The sequence below is a fragment of the Mobula hypostoma genome, chromosome 1, assembly GCF_963921235.1.
Source record: "Mobula hypostoma chromosome 1, sMobHyp1.1, whole genome shotgun sequence".
NCBI classification, from domain to species: domain Eukaryota; kingdom Metazoa; phylum Chordata; class Chondrichthyes; order Myliobatiformes; family Myliobatidae; genus Mobula; species Mobula hypostoma.
Genome location: NC_086097.1, coordinates 28,860,954 through 28,884,560, shown reverse-complemented (window position 1 = coordinate 28,884,560; position 23,607 = coordinate 28,860,954). Strand labels below are relative to the sequence as shown.

Here is a 23,607-nt window from a genome sequence, read left to right as displayed (position 1 = left end):
TCTTGGCCGTTAGTCAGTAGTCCGTTCCTGCTCGTCACTCAGTTGTCTCTTTATCTAGATCAAGATGGTCACAGAGATCCGGTCCAAGTAATTATTCAATGGTCTGGCCTCACTGGTCACTCCATCCTGTATCAGACAGAGCAGGACTTAATGACCAATGAGGCCGGATAGCTCCGGAGGGTGACTGTATGGTCACTCGTTAGCCCAGCACCTATGGTCATTCGGTTATCCATCTTCGGACGGTTACTCGGCAAATTGGCTCCTCTGGTCACTCAACGGACCAGCTCCGGAAGGTCATTCGGTAGCCCGGATCTCCGGTCACTCAGTGGTCCAGCTCCTGATATGACTGGGTAATCGGGCCTTGTAGTCCGACTCCAGACGGTCAGTCGGTAACTCGGCCCCTGTAGTCCGCCTCCGGACGGTCAGTCGGTAACGGCCCCTGTGGTCCGCCTCCGGACGGTCAGTCGGTAACTCGGGCCCTGAGGTCCAGCTCCGGACGGTCAGTCGGTAACTCGGGCCCTGAGGTCCAGCTCCGGACGGTCAGTCGGTAACTCAGCCCCTATGGTCCGGCTCCGGATGGTCAGTCGGTAACTTGGGCCCTGAGGTCCGGCTCCGGACGGTCAGTCGGTAACTCGGACACTGAGGTCCGGCTCCGGACGGTCAGTCGGTAACTTGGGCCCTGAGGTCCGGCTCCGGACGGTCAGTCGGTAACTTGGGCCCTGAGGTCCGGCTCCAACGGTCAGTCGGTAACTTGGGCCCTGTGGTCCGGCTCCGGACCGTCAGTCGGTAGTCCAGCCCAGTGCTCCGCTTCCGGACAGTCACCGTTGCCGCGGCACCGCGGCGCGAGCCCGCTCTGGGCGGGAGGCGGCCCGTGCTGCGCGCGTCGCCCCACGCGGGAGACCCCGTGCTGCCAGTCGGGGAGGCGGCAAGATGGCGGCTGCAGGCTGAGCCAGGCGGGCGGGGGGAGGGACGAAGGCCAAGTGGAGTCCGCGCTGCTGCGAAGGGGAACGAATAAATACCGGAGCCCGGCCACCGCAGCGGGATAAAACTGTTGGAAGAAGAAGAAGCGGTGGCGCGATGAGGGTTTAACACCAGGAAGCGCCCGTGAGGAGGCGGCGGGCCGGCAGCGGGAAGCGCTTTGTCCGGCCCCCCTGTCAGCGGGGGCCCGTGGCTTGGTCTCGGGCCTAGTCTTTGGGAGAATGAGCGCCGTGTAAGGCGATTTATTTTCCTCTGCCATCTTCACTGGGTCGTGACTCTTATTGTTTGTTCGAAGCGGGGAGATCGGCGGCCGATCGCCTCCTCCTGCCGCGCTGCGCTGCGGCCATGGCGGACACCCGGCGGCGGGTGAAGGTGTACACGCTCAACGAGGATCGGCAGTGGGACGATCGTGGTACCGGGCACGTCTCGTCCAGCTATGTGGAGCGCCTGAAGGGAATGTCGCTGCTGGTACGGGCCGAGTCTGACGGTAAGAACCCGGGGGATCATTGACCTGATGAAGCTGGGGGCAAAGGCCTTGGCCGTGGAGTAATACTGGGCTCTGTTACAGGTAGTCTGTCGTACCCCTCAGACAATTTTTACAGTATTTATACATACCTCATTCACCCACGTTCATCTTTTGAGATCCTGCCCTCCCTCATCCCAAACTAGAACGAAGTTACTTGTTAAGAACCTCTTCTTATTTATCAATTTATATATGTTTTTGTTGTGAAGAGGTGTCTTGGCTATACATTGCTAATCATATTCGATAGTGGTGCTCAACGATCAGTGGATGAAGGATAATTCAGTTGGTGATAATCTTCAGGGTTATTTATTATTCACTCCAAAAGTTGCTAGATGTGAACTGGGACATGAGTTCTGATGTACTTTGAAAGTTATATTCAAAGGTGATGGTATTTGAAAGGAATGATATGTAAATTTGTAAACCCCTGATACGTTTTTATTTGCCAGTATTTGTTGAATTTTACTTAGAGAAGGGGTACTATTTTGAGAATATTCGGTCTAAATATGTGTTTAAAACTAATCATGTAACCCTAGAGTAACACACACAAAATGCTGGAAGTCACCGTCTATGGAGAAGAATATTGAATTGAATTGACTTTGTTACTTACATCCTTCAAACACATGAGGAATAAAACTAAACAGTCAATGTTTATGCTGAGACCCTTCATCATCTAACACCTGTTTTTAGCACTTTTTTATAGTGATTGATACTCTGTTGCTGTTTGAGTAGGGTGAGATGGTCTAGATCCACTAGAAATATTGGTCCAAGGCGAGTTGTTGGTTAGTTGTTTCCCATTTACTCAGATGTTACAAGTCGAGGGTGCCAGAGTGGCACAGAATTTACTGCTGCTGTTTTACAGCTTCAAGAACTCATCCTGACCTCAGATGCTATCCTTATTGAGTTTATTTTTGCAACACACACAAAATGCTGTTTTTTGAGTTTTTGATCCTCGTGTTTGAGTTTATTATTCTCCCTTGGCCATATAGATTTTCCCCAAGGTGCTTTCCTTTCCTCCTACATCCCAAAGACCTGTCTGTGGTGTCTTCTGTGAATAAGCCCTTGGTGTAGGTAAATGGACATGTGGGCAAGAATAAATTGTGGAAATAAAAGGCAGCAAATGGGATTGATGGGATTCTGTCTATGGCAAGTAGGCATGGACTGAATGGCTTCTCCTATAATATGACACGGAAACAAACGCATAAAAATTCTATGCTATATTTTTTTTTAAAAATTAGAGGTGCAACACTGTAACAGACCATTCCAGCCCAACAAGCCCACGCTGCCCAGTTGTGCACATTTGACCCAATTAACCCATATGCCTTTGGAATATGGGAGGAAACGGGAGCACATGGAGGCTGGTGCCGGAATGTGTGGTTACACTTATGGGCTGCGCCCTGCACATCCCTAGGTGTGTGTTGGTTGTTAATGCAAGTGATGCATTTCACTATATGTTTGAATATGTATTTGATAAATTAATCTGAAAATGAAATTAAAAGGAAAATGTTGGAATACTCAGCTGGTCAGCAAAAATCTGGAGATAGAGAGGCAAGAGACTGTGATGCTGTATGTAGGGCAATGAACAATCGACTGGAGGAACTCAGCAGTCAGGCAGCATCTGTGGGAGGAAAGAAGTTGTCAATGTTAAACATCAAAGCCCTGCACCAGGGTTTTAACCCGAAACATTTGTGATTCCTTTCTTCCCACAGACGCTGCTTGACTCACTGAGTTCCTCCAGTAAATTGTGGGAAAGAGAATTAGCATTTCAGTTCTGATGAATGGCTATCCACTTGAAAAATTGAGTCTTTTTCTTGCCAGGGATGCAGTCTGACCAAGTGTCAAAGTCACCGAAATGGGCCATTTAGCCCTGCCTATCCATGCAAACCATTTCATTCATTTACACTAATCTCATTAAACAGCGCTTGGTACGAAGCTTTCTATGTCTTGGAAGTTTAACTGCTTGTTCAGGTGCTTCCGAAGTGTTCCACCAGACTCTGCATTCCAAACTTCAATTGTCGGTGTAAAACTTTCTTCCTTGTATGTTTAAACATTTTACTCCATATTGTAAATGGATGCCATCTGGTTTATAGACATTTCTGCAATGGGGAAAATGTTTAATACTCTGCCTATGTCTCATAATGTGAGGTTTCCCCTTTGGCTGCTCCACCTCAAGATGATCATACATAGTCAATCCAGCCTCTCATCCCGGCCAACATCCAGATAAATCTCGTCTGTGCCATCTCCAAAGTAATCACGTCCTTTCCATACTGGAGTAACTGACCTGCACAATATTGCAAGTGTGACCTTCCCAATGTTTTGTAAAACTGTACTGTAACTTCTCTGTTCTAAGAGTCTGTGTCCCAGTTAATGAAGGAGAACATACATTTTTTAACCACCCTGTCTACTGTGCTGTCACATTCAGGAGTAGAGATTCTTCTGTTTAATAGATTCAGATTAATTTATTTATCACATGTACATTGAAACATGCACGTCCATTAGTACTTACATCCACTGTGATGAAGTGCTTTGAGAGGTTGGCGATGAAACATTTCAACTCCTGCATGAGAAGTGACTTGGATCCACTTCAATTTGCCTACTGTCACAACAGGTCAACAGCAGATGCCATTTCATTGGCTCTTCACTCAATCCTGAAACATCTGGACAGCAAAGATGCTTAGAACACATAGTCTTCATTGACTACAGCTCAGCATTCAATACCATCATCCCCTCAAAACTCATCAATAAGCTTCAAGTTCTAGGCCTCAATACCTCCTTGTGTAACTGGATCCTCAATTTCTTCACCTGCAGGCCCCAGTCAGTTTGGTTTGGCAACTGCATCTTCTCCACAATCTCCCTCAGCACAGGTGCGCCACAAGGCTGTGTGCTTAGCCCCCTGCTCTGCTTGCTTTATACTTGCGTTCTGGGTCCAGCACATAAATACCATTACGAAGAAAGCACTTCTTAGAAGTTTGCGAAGATTCTGCACGTTATCTAAAACTAACAAACTTCTATAGATGTGTGCTGGAGAGTATATTGACTGGTTGCATCACAGCCTGGCATGGAAGCAAAAATGCCCTTGTATGGAAAAGGCTGCAAAAGGTAATGGATATGGCCCAGCCCATCAAAGATAACACGGTTCTCACCATTGAGCACATCTACATCGAGTGCTGTCACAGGAAAGCAGCAACCTATCATCAAGGACCCCCCCCCCCCCCCAAACCATGCAGGCTATGCTGTTTTCTTGTTGCTGCAATCAGGAAGGAGGTACAGGGGCCTCAGGGGCTGAGGATAACTTCACTCGCCCATCACTGAACTGGACCTGCTTTCAAGTACTCTTCATCTCATGTTCTCGATATTTATTGCTTAATATTAATATTATTATTATGTCTTTTTTCCCTCTTGTCCGGAAGTGCTACCCTGGAGTAATGCTGTTTCATGTGGCTATATTCATGAGTATTCATGTATGGTTGAATGACAATTAAACTTCAACTTGAACTTCTTTTTGTATTTATAGTTCTAATGTTTTTTTTTGCACGTCTTTCATTGATTCTATTGTGTTTCTTGTATTTACTGTGATTGCCTGCAAGAAAATGGATTTCAGGGTTCTATATGATGACATATATGTACTTTGATAATAAATTTACTTTGAACTTTGAAACATATTGTACAGTAAAATTCATCTTTTGCATTAACAACCAATATAATCTCGGGATGTGCTGGAAGCAGCCTGCAACTGTTGCTTCTTGTTCAGGTGCTAACATAGCATGCTCACAATGTTCAGGTGAATACACAGTATCTACAACAGCAACAGAGAAGGTGTAATAGGCTGGTGTGTGCTTGTTGGTCTGGAAGAATCTGTTACTGTGCAGTATCTTAAATGAATGAATAAAACAAACCACAACACAACAACAACAACCATGAAACAAAACAATAGCAAAACGAAGCAACACACAAAATTGGGGGAATTCAGCAGGTCAGACAGCATCTATTGAAGTGAGTAAATGGTCAACATTTCGGCCTGAGACTCTTTTTCAGGACTGAAAAGGGAAGGGGGAGGACACTAGAATAAAAAGGTGGTGGGGAGGGAAAAGAGACTAGCCAGAAGGTGATAGTGAAGCCAGGTGGGTGGGAAAGGTAAAGGGCTGGAGAAGAAGGAACTGGTTGGAGAGGAGAGGGGACCCAGGGGGAAGTGATAGGCAGACGAGAAGAGGTAAAAGGCCAGATTGGGGAATAGAAGAAGTGGGGAGGGTGCGGGGGGAAACTTTTTTTTACCGGAAAGAGAAATCGATATTCATGCCATCAGATTGGAGGTTACCCTGGTGGAATACAAGGTGTTGCTCCTCCACCCTGAGGGTGACTTCATCTTGGCGTAAGAGGAGACCATGAGCAGACATCAGAACAGGAATGGGAATCGGAATTAAAATGCTTTGGCCTCTGGGAAGTTCCGCTTTTGCCGGATGGAGTGGAGGTGCTCAACAAAGCAGTCCCCCAGTTTGAGGTGTCTCACCAATGTAGTGGAGGCCGCATCAGGAGCACCAGACATAATAGATGACCCCAGCAGATCTGCAGGTGAATTGTTGTCTCCCCTGGAAGGACTGTTTGGGGCCCTGAGTGGAGGTGAGTGGGCAGGTGTAACATTTGGGCTGTTTGCAGCGATAGGTGCCAAGAGGGAGATTAGTGGAGAGCGATGAATGGACAAGGGAATCGCAGAGAGAGTGATCCCTGAGAAAGTGGAAGGGAAAGCAAAGTAAACCCTTTTTCTCCCACCCAAAACACTGACAGACTTTTAACATAGTCAACACTATGTTGGGTTCCATTATTCATTGTGCATGTCATGACTTGAGCTCCCAAAATGCATCACTTCACACTTACCGGGATGATGTTCCATCTGCTGTTGCTCTGCTGAATTTACCAGATGATCAATATCTTGCCGTAACCAAATCTGTTTGTTGTTCCCAACATTTTGTCTTTTATGCTAGATAATGTACCCTTTACTGTAGCTGTAAAGGACCACCTGATTTTACAAAGTTTGTTTTGATCCTTTGAGCTAGAAATACCAAACCGGTATGTTTATTTGATCTATAGAGTCCAAGTTTACTTTAACACTTCATACCGTGCTTTAAAAGTTGCTTTCTTCAAGACAGCTGTGATTGAAAATCCTTGTGTTAGTGTGTGGAATACCAGCCATTGTCCCAAACTTGTTCACTAACCAGTGTGCACACTACATATTTATTCAGTGAGTCTTGTGGTATTAATAAACTGAAAACATCATTTGGTCATTTTTATACCATGGTTATTTAGTTGTTCATTTTGAAATTAACTCCTCTCATTGTCTTCTTTGAGCTGCTGCTTCACCTTGGCCGAATCACCTCCTGAGAACTGCGCTGGTTTCATCTAACAGAACAATAAGATAACGGCAACACACACAGAACACCTCATATTCTGTCTGGGTAGCCTCCAACCTGATGACATGAACATCGATTTGTCTAACTTCTGGTAATTTTTTCCCTCTTTCCCCCTTCTCTCTTTTCCTTTCCCCATTCTGGCTCCCCTCTTACCCTTTCTCTTCCCCTGTCCTGCCTGTCATCTTCCTTGGTGCCCTTCCATCCCTTTCTCTCATAGTCCATTCTCCACTCCTGTCAGATTCCTTGTTCAGCCCTTTACCTTTTCCATCTATCACCTCCCAGGTTCTCACTTCAGCCCACTCCCCCACCCACCCACCCACCTTCCCCCTCACCTGTTCTCACCTTTTATCTGCCCACTTGTGCTCCTTTTCCACCCGTCCCCCTACCAGCTTCTTCTAGCTTCTGTTCCCTTCCTTTCCCACCCTGATGAAGGGTCTTAGCCCAAAACATTGACTGTTTATTCCTGCCCATGGATGCTGTGCCTGCTGTTTTCCTCCAGCATTGTGTGTGTGTTACTCTGGATTTCCAGCATCTGCAAAATTTCATGTGAATAAGATAACTGATTTGTTTGAGTATCTGTGGTTTGTTTAACATTGACAATATGGCCTAAAAATGTTATCACAATGTTTTTAAGGTGTAGCAAATAATATAGCTGTTCATAGGACAGAAAAATGCGTTTTGATCCTCTATGTCCAAACCGAGCAAAAATGGAGCAATTTAGATTATTCCCATATCCTGTTTCTTAGTCTGTTCCTTGATTACTTTTTAACTATTTCCATCACCTTGTAGACACAGAGAAAAGGAATTTCCTCATCTTATCTCTGAATCTTTAAATTCTCTATTGAGTTTATCATCAAGGGAACTGAGACAGTCCGTGCCCTCAGAATTTTACAGGCATCAGGTAGAATTCCCCTTGCTCTGTTCTGTTGGAAAGAAAACATCCAGAGCCTAGTCGGTGTTGTATCATTGTGGATTTCCTCTGCAGTTTTTCTAGATGTGTCACCTCCTTTCTATAGTGAGAGTCCAGATATAAACATTATAACTCTGTTATGACCTAGTTACAATTCCAACTCTGCTCTTGTATTCTGTGCTACAGACTAATACAGACAAGCGTCCACGTGCTTTCTTAACCACCATATATTCCTGTCCTGGTACCTTCAGGGGTCTGTGAACACATGCTCTAAGATTCCTCTGTATCAGTATCCTAACATTTAGTGTGTGTACTCCTGGCTTGTTTTCTCTCCCCAAATGCATTGTCTCATGTTCATGGATGAAATTTCAATTGCCATTTTTGATCTCTTTTTTGACTGGTCTGTTGATATCTCACTGTCTTCCACAAATTTCTTGTTAACCATGCTGCCATATTTTGCAGTAAGGCAGAAATGGCTTTGCAGGTATTTTTAAGTGAATGTAGCGACATGGTTCAAAGGACGAGAGAATTTATTCCAAAGCATTTTTGTGGAAGTTATTTCAGATTCATCTGGGCAACAGCGTATCCAGACAGATGAAAACCTGCATTTTGGAAAAGATCTTTATTTGTCATGTGTACATTGAAACATGTAGTGAAGTACGTTGATGGCGTCAAATCAAATCAGCGAGGCTTGTGCTGAGCAACTCGCAGATGTTTCTCACAACTCACTAACCCAAACTGTAGATCTTGGAATGTGGGAGGAAATCGGCATGTTCGCAGGGAGAATGTACAGACTGCTTACAGGTAGTGGCTGGAATTGAACCCTGATTTTTGGGGGGTGGAGTGGTCAGACTGGTACTGTAAAGCAATGCATTGACTGCTGCACTCCATGCACTATCCATTGACTAACTAAATGATTGCTTAATTTAAACTAGCATTATTAATGTATATTCGTATCACTTTAAGACTGTTGAGCTCAAATTGTTTACTCAATTATAAAAAAACTAGGAACAGGACTGGCAATGTGCAAGCTCAAACTTGTTCCAATCCTCTGTTTCAAATTTGTTTTTTTTTTATTTCTTTGATTCTTTAATTTTCTTTTATGTCCAAAAAACTATCGCAGCCTTAAGGACTGAGCATCTAAAACACCTGGCATGGAGAATATCAATATTCACAACCTTCCCAAGTAAAGAAATTTCTTATCATCTCATTCCCAGTTTGTCTCAATAACAGTAGCTATATTTAACCAGTTGACTGTGAAGCAGCTTGTCCTAAGAATGTGAAAACTGCTACATAAACCCAAGTTGTTTTAATTAGTCTTATGAGAAAGCAACAGTTTTATGTAAATGTTAAAAATGTGTTAACTGCAGTTGAAGCTTGAAAATGTTTTTCTACATAAATCCTCTTATTTCTTGAATAATGCTATTAGGATAGCAAACTGAATATCATAATCCACAGGAACTACTGTGTCATCAGTGCATACACTGAATTCTAGTGGGGTGAGCAATCTCACTGATTTTATAAATTGAATGACTTGTTTTGTATGATTAGAATTGTGCATATGGAGGATTGGTAAATGCGTAGAGCAATAAAAGCCACAAAAGAAAGTATTTTCCCCTTTATACTTGGAAATGATATTACAAAGAAACTAATATTTATTAATTAATCTTTTGTATTGCTTTATTGTTTATATAGTATAGGTTTGAGATTGTACTTTGATGCAGGTGCAGCTTTGCAATAGGTATGGTAGCAATTTTTGGTTATTCCTCTTTTTGATGTAAGTTTGCAGCTACAATTTGCTTTATTTATGGTTAATAAGTGTCATCTAATTAACCATGTCAGATATGGGAAATTTTCATGCATTTCTTCTCACTGTGTGAAGCACTCAGTGTTACAACTCCATGTTTTTGTTTTTTTTAGACTTGCTACAAAGCTCCTGAGTGTATAATTCTATGATGCTGTACTGATTGGAGGTTTTCCAAATAATGCAAGCAGTTTGAAATAATTAATTATGGGGCATCACACAAAAGGTCTATTGTATTACATTCCCTCTCCATCCTTTCCCTTATTTTCTGACTTACCCAATAGTACCTGATTTTCATCCTTTTAGCAGTGAGGACTATTTTCCTGTCTTCGATTATCCAAGATATTTCCATCAGATACCAATGTTGCTGGTCAGTTTGAGACTGTGCAAATAAAGTTTGATCAGTTGCACACTTTGCTGTCTGTACACAAGTGCTACATTGATGCACATGTATTTTTAATTCCGTACCAAAACTACACCTTTGCCTCAGCTTCTTCATGTGTAGAGGAGTGTAATTATATAGTTGGTATGTTTTTTTTTAAAAACTGATGCATATGTTTATGCTTTGTAAAATGCTACCATTTGAAAATTCCACTAATTGCTATTAATGCTGATTAAACTCTTCTCTGGCTTCCAGCTGGGTACAGCTATCAATTTTAACTGACGTTTCTGTGACAAACTCGACCATCCCTGAAGAGGAAGGCAGAGTTTGTCATTAAAACACCTGTTATAATCAATACCTGTACCTGGCTGGAAGCCCGAGAAGTGTTTAGTCAGCATCAATAGCAATTAGCAAAACTTATTCATCATATGCACTGGAAAAGCAATAGATCTTTTTTGCTATTGACGCTGTTTGAATCAGTGTCGCTCTACTACAGTACAAATGAACTCTCCCTTGCACCAGCTGGGAGTTTTGAATATTATAGACTCGTAGAGCACGTAAACAGGCCCTTTGGCCCATCTAGTCCATGCCAAACTGTTTTGTTGTCCAGTCCCATCTACCTGCAACCAGACCATAGCCCTCCATACCCCTCTGATCTGCATATCTATCCAAACCTCCCTTAAATGTTGCATTTGAATCTGCATCCACCACTTTCACTCGTTCCACACTGGCACCATTCCCTCCCCTCAAGTTCCCCTTGATATTTCACCTTTGGCCTATATGTCCTCTAGTTCTAATCTCGCCCAACCTCGTTGGGGGAGGGAGGAAAGTCCTTCATTTTGTTTTAGCTATTTTCTATTTAAAAAATATAAGGTATTTAATTTGGATACCTCTCAGTAATTCAGTAGTAATGGAAAATATTACAGAAAGTGGTGGATACAGCCCATTCCACCCCATTGAGCAAATTTACAAAGAACACTGCCGCAAGAAAGCAGCATTTATCAAGAGCCCCACCATCCAGGCCATGCGCCCTTCTCGATGCTACCATCGGGAAGGAGGTACAATTTTATTTGTGCTATTTGTATATTGGTTGTTTGTGACTTTGTATATAGTTTTTTCTTTCTTTTGTAATTCTTGGTTTGTTAGCAGCTTAATATAGGGGATGATAGCCCCTGGCCCGACCAAACTTAAGAAATCTTGTTTGGGTGGATGCTGTGCGATATGTCCCCTGTTACAAATCGGTACCACGGAATAACAAACAGTACACAATATGTGATTAAACGATTGAGCTTTATAATTCTTAATTTGACTATATGGTTAGTAAAGAAAACTAAAAAAAGAAAAAGGGCCCATCCTCATGAAATAGTCTAATGTGCAACATTGGAGCTCACTGATAGGGCAGTTCGTCCACCATCGACCTCCTCCGATCGTCAGACCCTCGCTCCAAGTCCACTCCGTATGGCGGTCCAACTCTCTCCATTCGCGTCTTCTCTCCTCATCTTTCCCCAGCAAAAGACCGCGAATTCCCAGCTCCCAGACACACAAGAAAGAACAACATCCCACTCATTGGCTAACGTCCCCGTTATCTCTAGTCGTTACCCAAACATTGCTGCTACAGAGAAACCTTTACCTTAGCAGTGGAACATTACAGAGAAGCCATTACGTTAGCAGTGAAACCTTACAGCACATTACACTTTATTTCCCTGTAACGGTTTACAAGAAAATTAATCTCGAGGTAGTATGTGGCGACATATATGTACTTTGACAATAAATTTACTTTGAGTTTTTACTAAGTATAGGCATTTTGGTAATGCTTGAGTGCTGCTGTCCTTGCACTAATTAAAAGAATGAATATCTGTATTTGTAATTTATTAAAAGAAACAATTGATGGATTTGTTTCTGATAATCCTATTTTTCTCTGTAATCAGAGTCAGTCACCATAGCTTGTACAGGTAGTTGGATTAATGTGTGGTCTTCTATACATAGAGTAGGTGGCACCATCCAGCTTGTATTCGAGTTAGCCATTTTCAGCTGAGATGGCATTTAGGAATGAGGCTCAAAACATTTTTTTAGAGTAGGAGGACAAATTCACCTCAAGGTCTTAGTACTAATTGGTATCTTGTAAACCTGCCCCAGTACCACTCCCCCCCCCCCCCCAGCTTTATCCAGATTTAAAATTTTTTTTTTCTAGTTGATTAAATTCAGCCCTAGAGTCTGGCATAGTTTGTAATGAGAATTAAGGCCCAAAAGGCCACTGTCACATTCATTTTTTTCAGCACTAAGCTCATGAATAAATATCAAGGTATCCCAATTGCACCAGCAAGCATTGTGGGAACACCTTCACCAAATGAATTGTAGCAACTTGTTAACACCTTGTAGGGAATTAGGAATTGACAATAAAGGCTGGTCATGTTAGTAACATCCAAATTCTGCAAAAACCTTTTTAAAAGATAAAAGGAGTGGGGGTTAGATTGATCTTGGAGTAGATTTAAAAAGTCAGTGGGACATGGGCTGTAGGGCATGTACTCTGCTTTATGGTTAAGGGTTAAGTTGATGGGCATGAATGATCCAAACAGTACCATAAAGCAGTACCATAAAAGCCTAAAATTGTTCTTACCTCAGTCTGGTTGATTTGGTTCTGAATAAACCAGCCCACTCAGTGATTCAGAGATGGTTCATAGACTGAGTGGGAAGATCATGTTATCTTCTTCTGAGTTACTCTCTTTGTCTTGGTAGCTGGAAAAGCATTTTCTTCGAAGTGACGTAACGAAACGCAGAGCCTTCCTCGGTTGCTTTATTTACTATATCAGCAGCGTGATTTACTATTACACATTTTACAGACGCATTTTTCAACAAGATTGAAAAGATTGGGTGAGAAACTTTAGAGACAAATTTAGCAAACATTACTGAATATTCTGGTTTTTAAACTTCAAGCAGAAAATTGACGTTTTATGATCTCCCAAGGTAGTTTGTTTGACAGCACCTCTTTGATCTTGTGCCTATTTAACATTGTTGATGTTCCTTTTACTGACTGAAAATAGTTTTGCACTAAATTGTAATCTATTGTACATGATGAAATAGAGACAATTTAGTGCAAAGCATGTAATCCATGGCCTTCTGCTTGCAGATTTTAATTATCACATTGTTCAGTAGTACTCTTGAGTATGATTAAATGTTGTTCTGGTGAAGGTGATTGTAGACCCTTAAGTAGTGATGGTGATGTTTTCCCCCCATTTTGGAATTGGTTGGCGAATGCGGAGAAATTTGTCTGGTGTTAATGAAGAATCAGTGATGCATTACTCCAGTTAGGATGGAGATACATTTCTGAAGAACCAGGATGCAGCTAAAAGGATGAATTGTGACTTTGGAGATAAGTGACTTCCCAGAATTTGTTCGCATTCGTAGAGAATATTTGTTATAGTTATAGTACGGTTGATGGAGACCACTCTCCGCTGAACATCGATGACTCCTCTGTAGAGATCGTTAAGAGCACCAAATTTCTTGGTGTTCACCTGGTGGAGAATCTCACCTTGTCCCTCAACACCAGATCCATAGCAAAGAAAGCCCAGCAGCGTCTCTACTTTCTGTGAAGGCTGAGAAAAGTCCATCTCCCACCCCCCCATCCTCACCACATTCTACAGAGGTTGTATTGAGAGCATCCTGAGCAGCTGCATCACTGCCTGGTTCAGAAATTGCACCATCTTGGATCGCAAGACCCTGCAGCGGATAGTGAGGTCAGTTGAGAAGATCATCAGGGTCTCTCTTCCCTCCATTGCAGACATTTACACCACATGCTGCATCCATAAAGCAAACAGCATTATGAAGGATCCCACGCACCCCTCATAAGAACTCTTCGCCCTCCTGCCATCTGACAAAAGGCACCGAAGTATTCAGGCTCTCACGACCAGACTATGTAAGAGTTTTTTCCCCCAAGTCATCAGACTCCTCAATACCCAGAGTCTGGACTGACACCAACCTACTGCCCTCTACTATGCATATTTGTTGCATATCTTGTTTATTATTTATTGTAATGCCTGCACTGTTTTGTGCACTTTAGGCATTCCTGGGTAGGTCTGTAGTCCAGTGTAGTTTTGTGTTGTTTTTTTTAACATAGTTCAGTGTAGTTTTTGTATTGTTCACGTAGCACCGTGGTCCTGAAAAACATCTGGTTTTTACTGTGTACTGTACCAGCAGTTATGGTCGAAATGACAATAAAAAGTGACGTAATGTTAATTTCAGAAGTTGATGTAAGCAATGTTTCTTCTTTGTACTTTAGAAAGGGTTAATTTATTTGCTTTATGTTAAGGGAAATATTTTATCTTTTTGACTAGATTCATGATGGTAAGATGATGTAAGCTGTTAAGAAAGCTTAGTTAATTTGGTAATAAGTGATCAAGGAGTGCATAAAATATTTCTTTGTGAACCTCATTTGCCCACAACGTTCAGTAACCTTCACCTAAGCAGTGTCAATTACACTGTGAAATGTTTTGAGTATGCTTGCCTCACTGACTAATATTGCAATTGTAAAACCAAGTTTTTGCTGAATCGGAAACAACAGGAATTCTGCAGATGCTGGAAATTCAAGCAACACACATCAAAGTTGCTGGTGAACGCAGCAGGCCAAGCAGCATCTATAGGAAGAGGCGCAGTCGACGTTTCAGGCCGAGACCCTTCGTCAGGACGAAGGGTCTCGGCCTGAAACGTCGACTGCGCCTCTTCCTATAGATGCTGCTTGGCCTGCTGCGTTCATCAGCAACTTTGATGTGTTTTGCTGAATCGGGATGCTTATGGCTTCATTTAATAGACTTGACCACAGTAGTGATCCTTTATTCATTGCGGTAGTTAAAGCAGCTCCAGCAGAACACATTAATTTCTTTTCAGCTGTTCATAGTATCTGAAAGTTATAGTCAAATAACTATAATAATTGACCAAATTTGCACATTGCCAGTGTAATTAATTTTTCAGTTGCATTGACAGATGAGTTCAAACTCCTACCATAATCTAAAGGTGGCTTGTGAAATTGTTTCTTGGTGTATTTTTTTTTTGGCCAGTACAGTGTTCTTTCTTGCAATAAAGAGTAGTTATTTCATTAACTTAATGGAAGTTAGTTTTCCTCACTTGTCTGTTTACATTGCATAGATAATTGTATTATTAATAGATTAATCCAAAGAATCAATTTTACATCTAGTTATTTAAACTAAAATATATATATTTGCCACTTGCCTCATCGGGTCTGCTCCACCATTTTCTCATGGCTGATCCATTTCCTTCTCAGCCCCAATCTCCAGCCTTATGCCCGTAACCCTTCATTTCCTGACTAATCAAGAATCTATCAACCTCTGCCTTAAATATACCCAATGACTTGGTCTCCACAGCTGCCTGTGGCAACAAATTCCACATGTTTACCACCCTCATCTCTTCTAAATGAACATCCCTCTATTCTGAGGTTGTGCCCTCTGATCCTAGACTACCCCCACCAACTGATACGGCTCCTACTGATTCCTCAGGCAGTTTCTTGTTTGCATGAACAGCAAGGATGTGGTCTTAGACCCTTCCCAGTCTTTCTGAGCTATATAGGTTTAGGGTAAAAGGCTAAAAAGTGGATCTGACAGGTAAGTTTTTTTGCATTAGTAGCAAGCAGACAGAGGTGGTGGTAGAGGATATTACAAGGACTGTTTTAAAGTTATTTGGACGGTTACATGGATGGAAAGGGTTTAGAAAGATGTGGACCAAATGCAGGAAATGAGGTTAGTGTGGCGACCCACTTTCTGGCACCCATGAACCGGCTCACAACAGCAGTCCTGCCCCAGGGAGGGCGGGGAACGGGAAGGCTTTAAAGCAGGCCGCGAAGTTTGAATAAATCTCTTTCATTGCAACTCTAACTCACTCCGTGTGGTTATTCTAGCGCTATGTGTAGCACACCGCTACAATTGGTGACCCCGACGGCCCAAACGATATTTGGACCAGAGATGACCGACGCTGCATCTGTTCACGCAGTTTCATTAAAACTGCCAAGCTTCTGGACGCTGCGACGCCAATTATGTTTCGAACAAGCAGAAGCACAATTCCACATTCGGCAGATAACCTCGGAGTCCACTCGCTACTACTACGTGCTGAGCTCACTCGACCAGGAGACAGCTGCACAAGTTGAGGAGTTTATACAGTCGCCCCCGGAGGACGGCAAATACACAGCATTCAAAGCCCTGCTCATAAGGACTTTCGGACTCTCACGGCGCGAACGAGCACGCCGCTTAATGCACCTGGATGGTTTGGGAGACAGGCCGCCGTCAGCATTAATGAACGGGATGCTGGCCCTGGCTGAAGGACACAAACCCTGCCTCATGTTTGAGCAGGCGTTCCTAGAGCAACTGCCCGAGGACATATGCCTGCTGCTGTCCGACGCAGATTTCAGCAACCCCCGGGAGGTAGCGGCCCGAGCAGATGTGCTGTGGAATGCCAGGAAAGAGATAGGGGCATCCGTCGCACAGATCACCAAGCCGCGTGCCCAGTGACAGACCAGACCAGGCCCGGCAGCAGAGCCTACAAAACCTGGCGACGGGAGTGAGGAGCCCAACGAACAATGGTGTTTCTACCACCAGCTGTGGGGTACAGAGGCCCGCCGCTGCGGACCACCCTGCAAATTCCCGGGAAATGCCAGGGCCAGCCGCCGCTGATGGCTACGGTGGCTGGCCATCAGGACAGCCTCCTGTACGTCTGGGACAAGCAGTCGGGACGCCACTTTTTGGTCGACACCGGAGCGGAGATCAGCGTCTTACCTCCAACGAGTTACGACACCCGCAACAGAGAACCGGGACCCACCCTGAGGGCCGCAAATGGCAGCACAATACGAACCTACAGCACCCGCACGGTACGGCTATAGTTCAGCTCCAGCCAGTTCAGTGGGACATCACACTGGCCGCCGTGGCCCAACCACTCCTGGGGGCGGAATTTCTACGAGCCCACAGCCTGCTGGTCGACCTGCAAGGGAAGTGATTAGTCCACGCCAAGACTTTTCAGACGTTCTCCCTGGGTGAAGCACAGTTGCCAGCCCCACACCTGGACTCCATCACGCTGTCCGACGACGAATTCACCAGGGTCCTGGCAGATTTCCCATCAGTACTGACACCGCAGTTCACGGCAGCCATGCCCAGACACGGAGTACAGCACCACATCCCGACCCAGGGACCACCCCTCCACGCCCATGCTCGAAGGCTTCCCCCAGACAAGCTCCGACTGGCGAAGGAGGAGTTCAAGATGGTGGAGGAATTGGGGATCATACGACGGTCCGACAGCCCATGGGCCTCCCCCCTTCACATGGTGCCCAAGGCAACGGGGGGCTGGAGACCATGCGGTGACTACCGCAGGCTGAACGAGGCTACAACGCCAGACTGCTACCCTGTGCCGCACATTCAAGACTTTGCAGCAAATCTACACGGCGCAAGAATCTTTTCCAAGGTAGACCTCGTCCGGGGATACCATCAAATCCCTGTACATCTGGACGACATCCCCAGAACAGCACTTATCACCCCGTTCGGACTTTTCGAATTCCTCCGAATGCCGTTTGGTCTAAAGAATGCCGCACAGACTTTCCAGCGGCTAATGGACGCGGTTGGACGCGACCTGGACTTTGCATTCATCTATTTGGACGACATCCTCATAGCCAGCAGTAGTCGGCAGGAGCATCTGTCCCACCTCCGCCAGCTCTACTCCCGCCTGAGCGAATTCGGCCTTACAATCAACCCAGCCAAATGCCAGTTTGGACTCGACACCATCGACTTCCTGGGCCACAGGATTACTAAAGACGGGGCAACCCTGCTGCCCACCAAAGTAGACGTGGTCCGCCACTTCCCCCGACCCAACACAATCAAAGGCCTGCAGGAATTCGTGGGTATGGTGAATTTCTACCACAGTTTCCTCCCCTCAGCAGCCTGAACCATGCGACCCCTGTTCACTCTAATGTCGGGTAAGGGCAAGGACATTACCTGGGACGAAGAGGCCGCAACCGCTTTCGTTAAAACCAAAGAAGCCTTGGCAAACGCCGGGATGCTAGTGCACCCCAGAACAGACGTTCCTACTGCCCTCACGGTGGACGCATCCGACACAGCGGTCGGTGGAGTGCTGGAACAACTCATCGAGGGTCGCTGGCAACCCCTGGTGTTCTTCAGCAAACAGCTACGACCACCTGAACTCAAATACAGTGCTTTCGACCGGGAGCTATTGGCAATATACCTGGCAATCCGGCATTTCAGGTACTTCTTAGAAGGTAGGCCCTTCACCGCGTTCACAGACCACAAACCGCTTACCTTTGCGTTCATGAAGGTGTCTGACGCCTGGTCGTCCTGCCAGCAGCGACATCTGTCCTACATCTCCGAGTACACGACGGACATCCGGCATGTCTCCGGAAAGGACAACGTCGTGGCGGACACACTTTCCAGACCTACCATACAGGCCCTGTCCCAGGGGGTGGACTATGCAGCGCTGGCAGAGGCACAGCAGGCAGACGCTGAGATCCCCAGTTACAGGACTGCAGTCTCCAGTTTGCAGCTCCAAGACCTCCCCGTAGGCCCAGGTGAGAGGACCCTACTATGTGACGTAGCTACCGGCCAACCCCGCCCCGTCGTCCCAGCAGCCTGGCGCCGGCGGGTGTTCGAATCCATTCACAACTTAGCGCACCCCTCCATCAGGACAACCGTCCGGCTGGTCGCCAACAGGTTCGTGTGGCATAGACTTCGTAAGCAGGTCAGTGAATGGGCCAAAACGTGCATGCAGTGCCAAATGGCCAAGGTGCAGCGGCACACCAAGGCTCCACCGCAGCAGTTCGAACCCACCCGCCGGAGGTTCGACCACATCCATGTGGATATCATGGGGCCCCTGCCAGTGTCACGAGGAGCGCGGTACCTCCTAACTATGATAGACCGGTTCACCAGATGGCCAGAGGCAGTCCCGCTCAGCGACACCACCTCCGAATCCTGTGCCCGAGCACTGATCGCAACCTGGGTAGCCCGCTTCGGGGTACCGGCCCACATTACCTTCGACAGGGGCGCCCAGTTCACTTCCAGCCTGTGGTCGGCTATGGCCAACCTTTTAGGATCTCAGCTGCACCACACAACTACCTACCACCCACAGTCAAACGGACCAGTGGAGCGCTTCCACCTTCACCTGAAATCGGCTCTCATGGCCCGCCTGGAGGGGCCTAACTGGGTGGACGAGCTTCCCTGGGTCCTGCTCGGAATCCGCACGGTGCCCAAGGAGGATCTGCACAGCTCGCTGGCTGAGTTGGTGTACGGCGCACCCCTGGTAGTCCCAGGAGAGTTCATACCAGCCCCAAGGGGGCAAGAGGAAGAACCCACAGCAGTCCTGGACAGACTACGTGAGAGGCTCGGTAACCTGGCCCCCATCCCCACTTCACAGCATGGACAGAGCCCGACCTGCATACCCAAAGACCTGCAGAACTGTAAGTTTCTTTTTGTACGACGTGGCAGACACTGGGCACCGCTACAGCAGCCCTACGAGGGGCCGTTTAAGGTGATCAGGAACAACGGGTCCACGTTCGTGCCGGACATTGGTCTCGGACGAAGGGTCTCGGCCTGAAACGTCGACTGCACCTCTTCCTAGAGATGCTGCCTGGCCTGCTGCGTTCACCAGCAACTTTGATGTGTGTTGCTTGAATTTCCAGCATCTGCAGAATTCCTGTTGTTCAGGTTTATTATCACCAGCATGTGACGTGAAATTTGTTAACTTAGCAGCAGCAGTTCACTGCAATACATAACCTAACAGAGAGAGAAAAAAATAAATAACAAAACAATAATTAATAAGCAAGTAAATCAATTACATATATTGAATAGATTATTAAAAATGTGCAAAAATGGAAATACTGTATATTAAAAAAAATGAGGTAGTGCCCAAAGCTTCAAAGTCCATTTAGGAATCGGATGGCAAAGGGGAAGAAGCTGTTCTGAATCACTGAGTGTGTGCCTTCAGGCTTCTGTCTCTCCTACCTGGTGGTAACAGTGAGAAAAGGGCATGCCCTGGATGCTGGAGGTCTTTAATAATGGATGCTGTGTTACGTACTGTAACGTTTTAGAAGTAAACCAACAGCAAGAGATTTCACACTGAGTCGGGTTTTAATGTTAAAACCACTATCTTTATTAGTATCTACTTATAATATCGTAACTTAACACTGTTAATATTTGTTTATCTTGGTTATATATATATATGTGTGTGTAATAAAGCTCCCAAACTAAGTTAAGCTTGGGGAAACAAAGCTTAGATGGTAAAGTAGGAAAGTTCAGTTCATCCACGGAAGGAATGATGGGAGAGAGATATTTGTAATCCAGGGTGAAAACGTAGAGAGAAGGCAATTACGTCAAATTCCACAATGGTAATTAATAAATATCAGTTGTCGAAGATCCTCCGTCGAGCCGTTCCAAATCCAGATACAAATTACCACCAGAGTGATCTGTCACAGGGATGTCGTCTTCAAAGGGGTTACCACATAACATAACCAGGTGAGGGTTAACTTAGAGTGGTCCCACAGGACATTCCTTAATCTCCTCCCATGGATTATACGAAGTGACAGCCAAACATTCGATGTGCACTGGATCAATAATTAACCTACCCTTGTGGGTATAGCAGAGTTCCAAAACCCCAGCTTCGACAAGCTGGAGCTGCTATTCTTTCCCAGGTTCGCTTGTCTGTGTGTGTGTCTCTCTCTCTCTCTCTCTCTCTCTCTCTCTCCTGACTGTGTCCTTCTTTTAAAGGTAAACAAGCTGCGAGTCAGTCAGTGAACAACATTATAGTCCTGCCTCACTGAAGTGCTCTTTTAAAGTGACAGTCCACAGTAAATGAAACCTGTGGGTTCATAACAGCTGCCTTTCTGAGACACCGCTCCCTAAAGATGTCCTGGGTACTTTATAGGCTAGTGCCCAAGATGGAGCTGACTAGATTTACAACCTTGTGCAGCATCTTTTGGTCCTGTGCAGTGGGCCCACCATACCAGACAGTGAAGCAGCCTGTCAGAATGCTCTTCACGGTACAACTATTGAAGTTTTTGAGTGCGCAAGCATGAGGAAATCTGAAGATGCTGGAAATTCAAGCAACACACACCAAAGTTGCTGGTGAACATAGCAGGCCAGGCAGCATCTCTAGGAAGAGGTACAGTCGACGTTTCGGGTCGAAACCCTTTGTCAGGACTAACTGAAAGAAGAGCTAGTAAGAGATTTGAAAGTGGGAGGGGGAGGGGAGATCCAAAATGATAGAAGACAGGAGGGGGAGGGATGGAGCCAAGAGCTGGACAGGTGATTGGCAAAAGGGATATGAGAGGATCATGGGACAGGAGGCCTAGGGAGAAAGAAAAGGGGGCGGGGGGGAACCCCAGAGGATGGGCAAGGGGTATAGTGAGAGGGACAGAGGGAGAAAAAGGAGAGAGAGAAAAAGAATGTGTGTGTATGTAAATAAATAACAAATGGGGTACGAGGGAGAGGTAGGGCATTAGCGGAAGTTTGCGAAGTCAATGTTCATGCCATCATGTTGGAGGTTACCTAGACGGAATATAAGGTGTTGTTCCTCCAACCTGAGTGTGGCTTCATCTCTACAGTAGAGGAGGCCGTGGATAGACATATCAGAATGGGAATGGGATGTGGAATTAAAATGTGTGGCCACTGGGAGATCCTGCTTTCTCTGGCGGACAGAGCGTAGGTGTTCAGCGAAATGATCTCCCAGTCTGCGTCGGGTCTCGCCAATATATAGAAGGCCACATCGGGAGCACCGGACGCAGTATATCACCCCAGTCGACTCACAGGTGAAGTGATGCCTCATCTGGAAGGACTGTCTGGGGCCCTGAATGGTGGTAAGGGAGGAAGTGTAAGGGCATGTGTAGCACTTGTTCTGCTTACAAGGATAAGTGCCAGGAGGGAGATCAGTGGGGAGGAATGGGGGGGAACGAATGGACAAGGGAGTCGCGTAGGGAGCGATCCCTGCGGAAAGCGGAGGGGGGGAGGGAAAGATGTGCTTAGTGGTGGGATCCCTAGCGGAAGTCAGTGTTCCCTTGCGAAGTCAATGTTCATGCCATCATGAAGCCATCATGCCATCATCCTTAGCGGAAGTTACGGAGAATAATATGTTGGACCCGGAGGCTGGTGGGGTGGTAGGTGAGGACCAGGGGAACCCTATTCCTAGTGGGGTGGCGGGAGGATGGAGTGAGAGCAGATGTGCGTGAAATGGGGGAGATGCGTTTGAGAGCAGAGTTGATGGTAGAGGAAGGGAAGCCCCTTTCTTTAAAAAAGGAGGACATCTCCCTCGTCCTGGAATGAAAAGCCTCATCCTGAGAGCAGATGCGGCGGAGACGTAGGAATTGTGAGAAGGGGTTGGCATTTTTGCAAGAGACGGTGAGAAGAGGAATAGTCCTGATAGCTGTGAGAGTCAGTAGGCTTATAGTAGACATCAGTAGATAAGCTCTCTCCAGAGATAGAGACAGAAAGATCTAGAAAGGGGAGGGAGGTGTGTTTTTGAGTGTATTTGTTGACATGCCAAGTCGCTTCAAACTCCTAGTAAAGTATAGCCGTTGTCTTGCCTTCTTTATGGCTACATCAATATGTTGGGACCAGGTTAGATCCTCAGAGATCTTGACACCCAGGAACTTGAAGCTGCTCACTCTCTCCACTTCTGATCCCTCATGAGCCATATAATTAATGGATTGAAAGTTAGTCATCTCAGGCTCAGGATGTTGCTGTAAGAATTTCTCAGGTTGTGTCATAGAATAATAGAAAAATTGCTGTATACAAGATAACATGTCCACATCCATGTTCGTTAGTAATGAGCAGTCCCACCTTTTCACATTCAATCTATAGCACCACAGGTTATGACTTTTCAAATACAAATCCAGTTATCATTTAAAATCTAGTGAAGACTTCTCCCACCTTCACCCTATTCAGACAACAAAGTCCAGAGGCTAACGCCCCCCTCTAAGTACCCAAGGCCCAATAAACTTCAGATGCTTTGTCGCTGACTTTCCTGTTGTTGTGGTCAGAAGTGATGTTCAACTGCATTTGGAGTTTATCAATGTGAAGTAGTCCACATCTGCATGTAGTAATGCAAAGATCTCATTTGGCATGGATTGGCAAGTAACATTTGTGGCAGGTGCTAACATTCAGGGGTTTACAGACCTCTCCCATACATCTTGGACTCCTTTGGTCAAAACTCAATTGAACCAGAGTACAAAAGTAAGTTAGAGGTATTTTAACCTTCAAGTGATTATTATGACTCCTGATTCCAAACCCTTTCCACCATCTATAATGCACAAGCTAGGAATGCGCTGGAATACTGCCTACGTACCTAAACAAGTGTTCTAACAACACACAATAAGCTTGGCAGCATGGACAACAAAATAGTCTACTTTTTTGTCCAGAAGCATCAATAGATGTATGTACACAGCACCAGTTACTCTATGCATTCACATTTTTCTACTACCACACACTGTTATAATTAACAATGATGTTACTTGAAGTTTATACTAAAATATAATTAAGGGTTATAATTAAGGGGTAGTGGAGGTATAATTTGTCCATCTGTGCTGATCACCCCATCCTTGACTAAGCTGTTCCACTGTGA

At 45.3% G+C, this 23,607-nt stretch overlaps 1 protein-coding gene across 2 annotated transcripts in view; it reads left to right on the top strand.

Moving 5' to 3' along the window:
- The first annotated feature begins 935 nt into the window (after positions 1 to 935).
- smek1 (SMEK homolog 1, suppressor of mek1 (Dictyostelium)) overlaps positions 936 to 23,607 on the top strand; it is a 134,168-nt gene continuing 111,496 nt past the window's right edge. Inside the window, exon 1 of one of the 2 annotated variants that reach the window (XM_063045268.1) lies at positions 936 to 1,465. In XM_063045268.1, coding sequence (XP_062901338.1) covers positions 1,324 to 1,465 — 142 coding nt within the window. In that variant the 5' untranslated portion in view covers positions 936 to 1,323. The remainder of the gene's footprint in view (positions 1,466 to 23,607) is intronic. The other variant, XM_063045260.1, reaches the window with a different exon arrangement.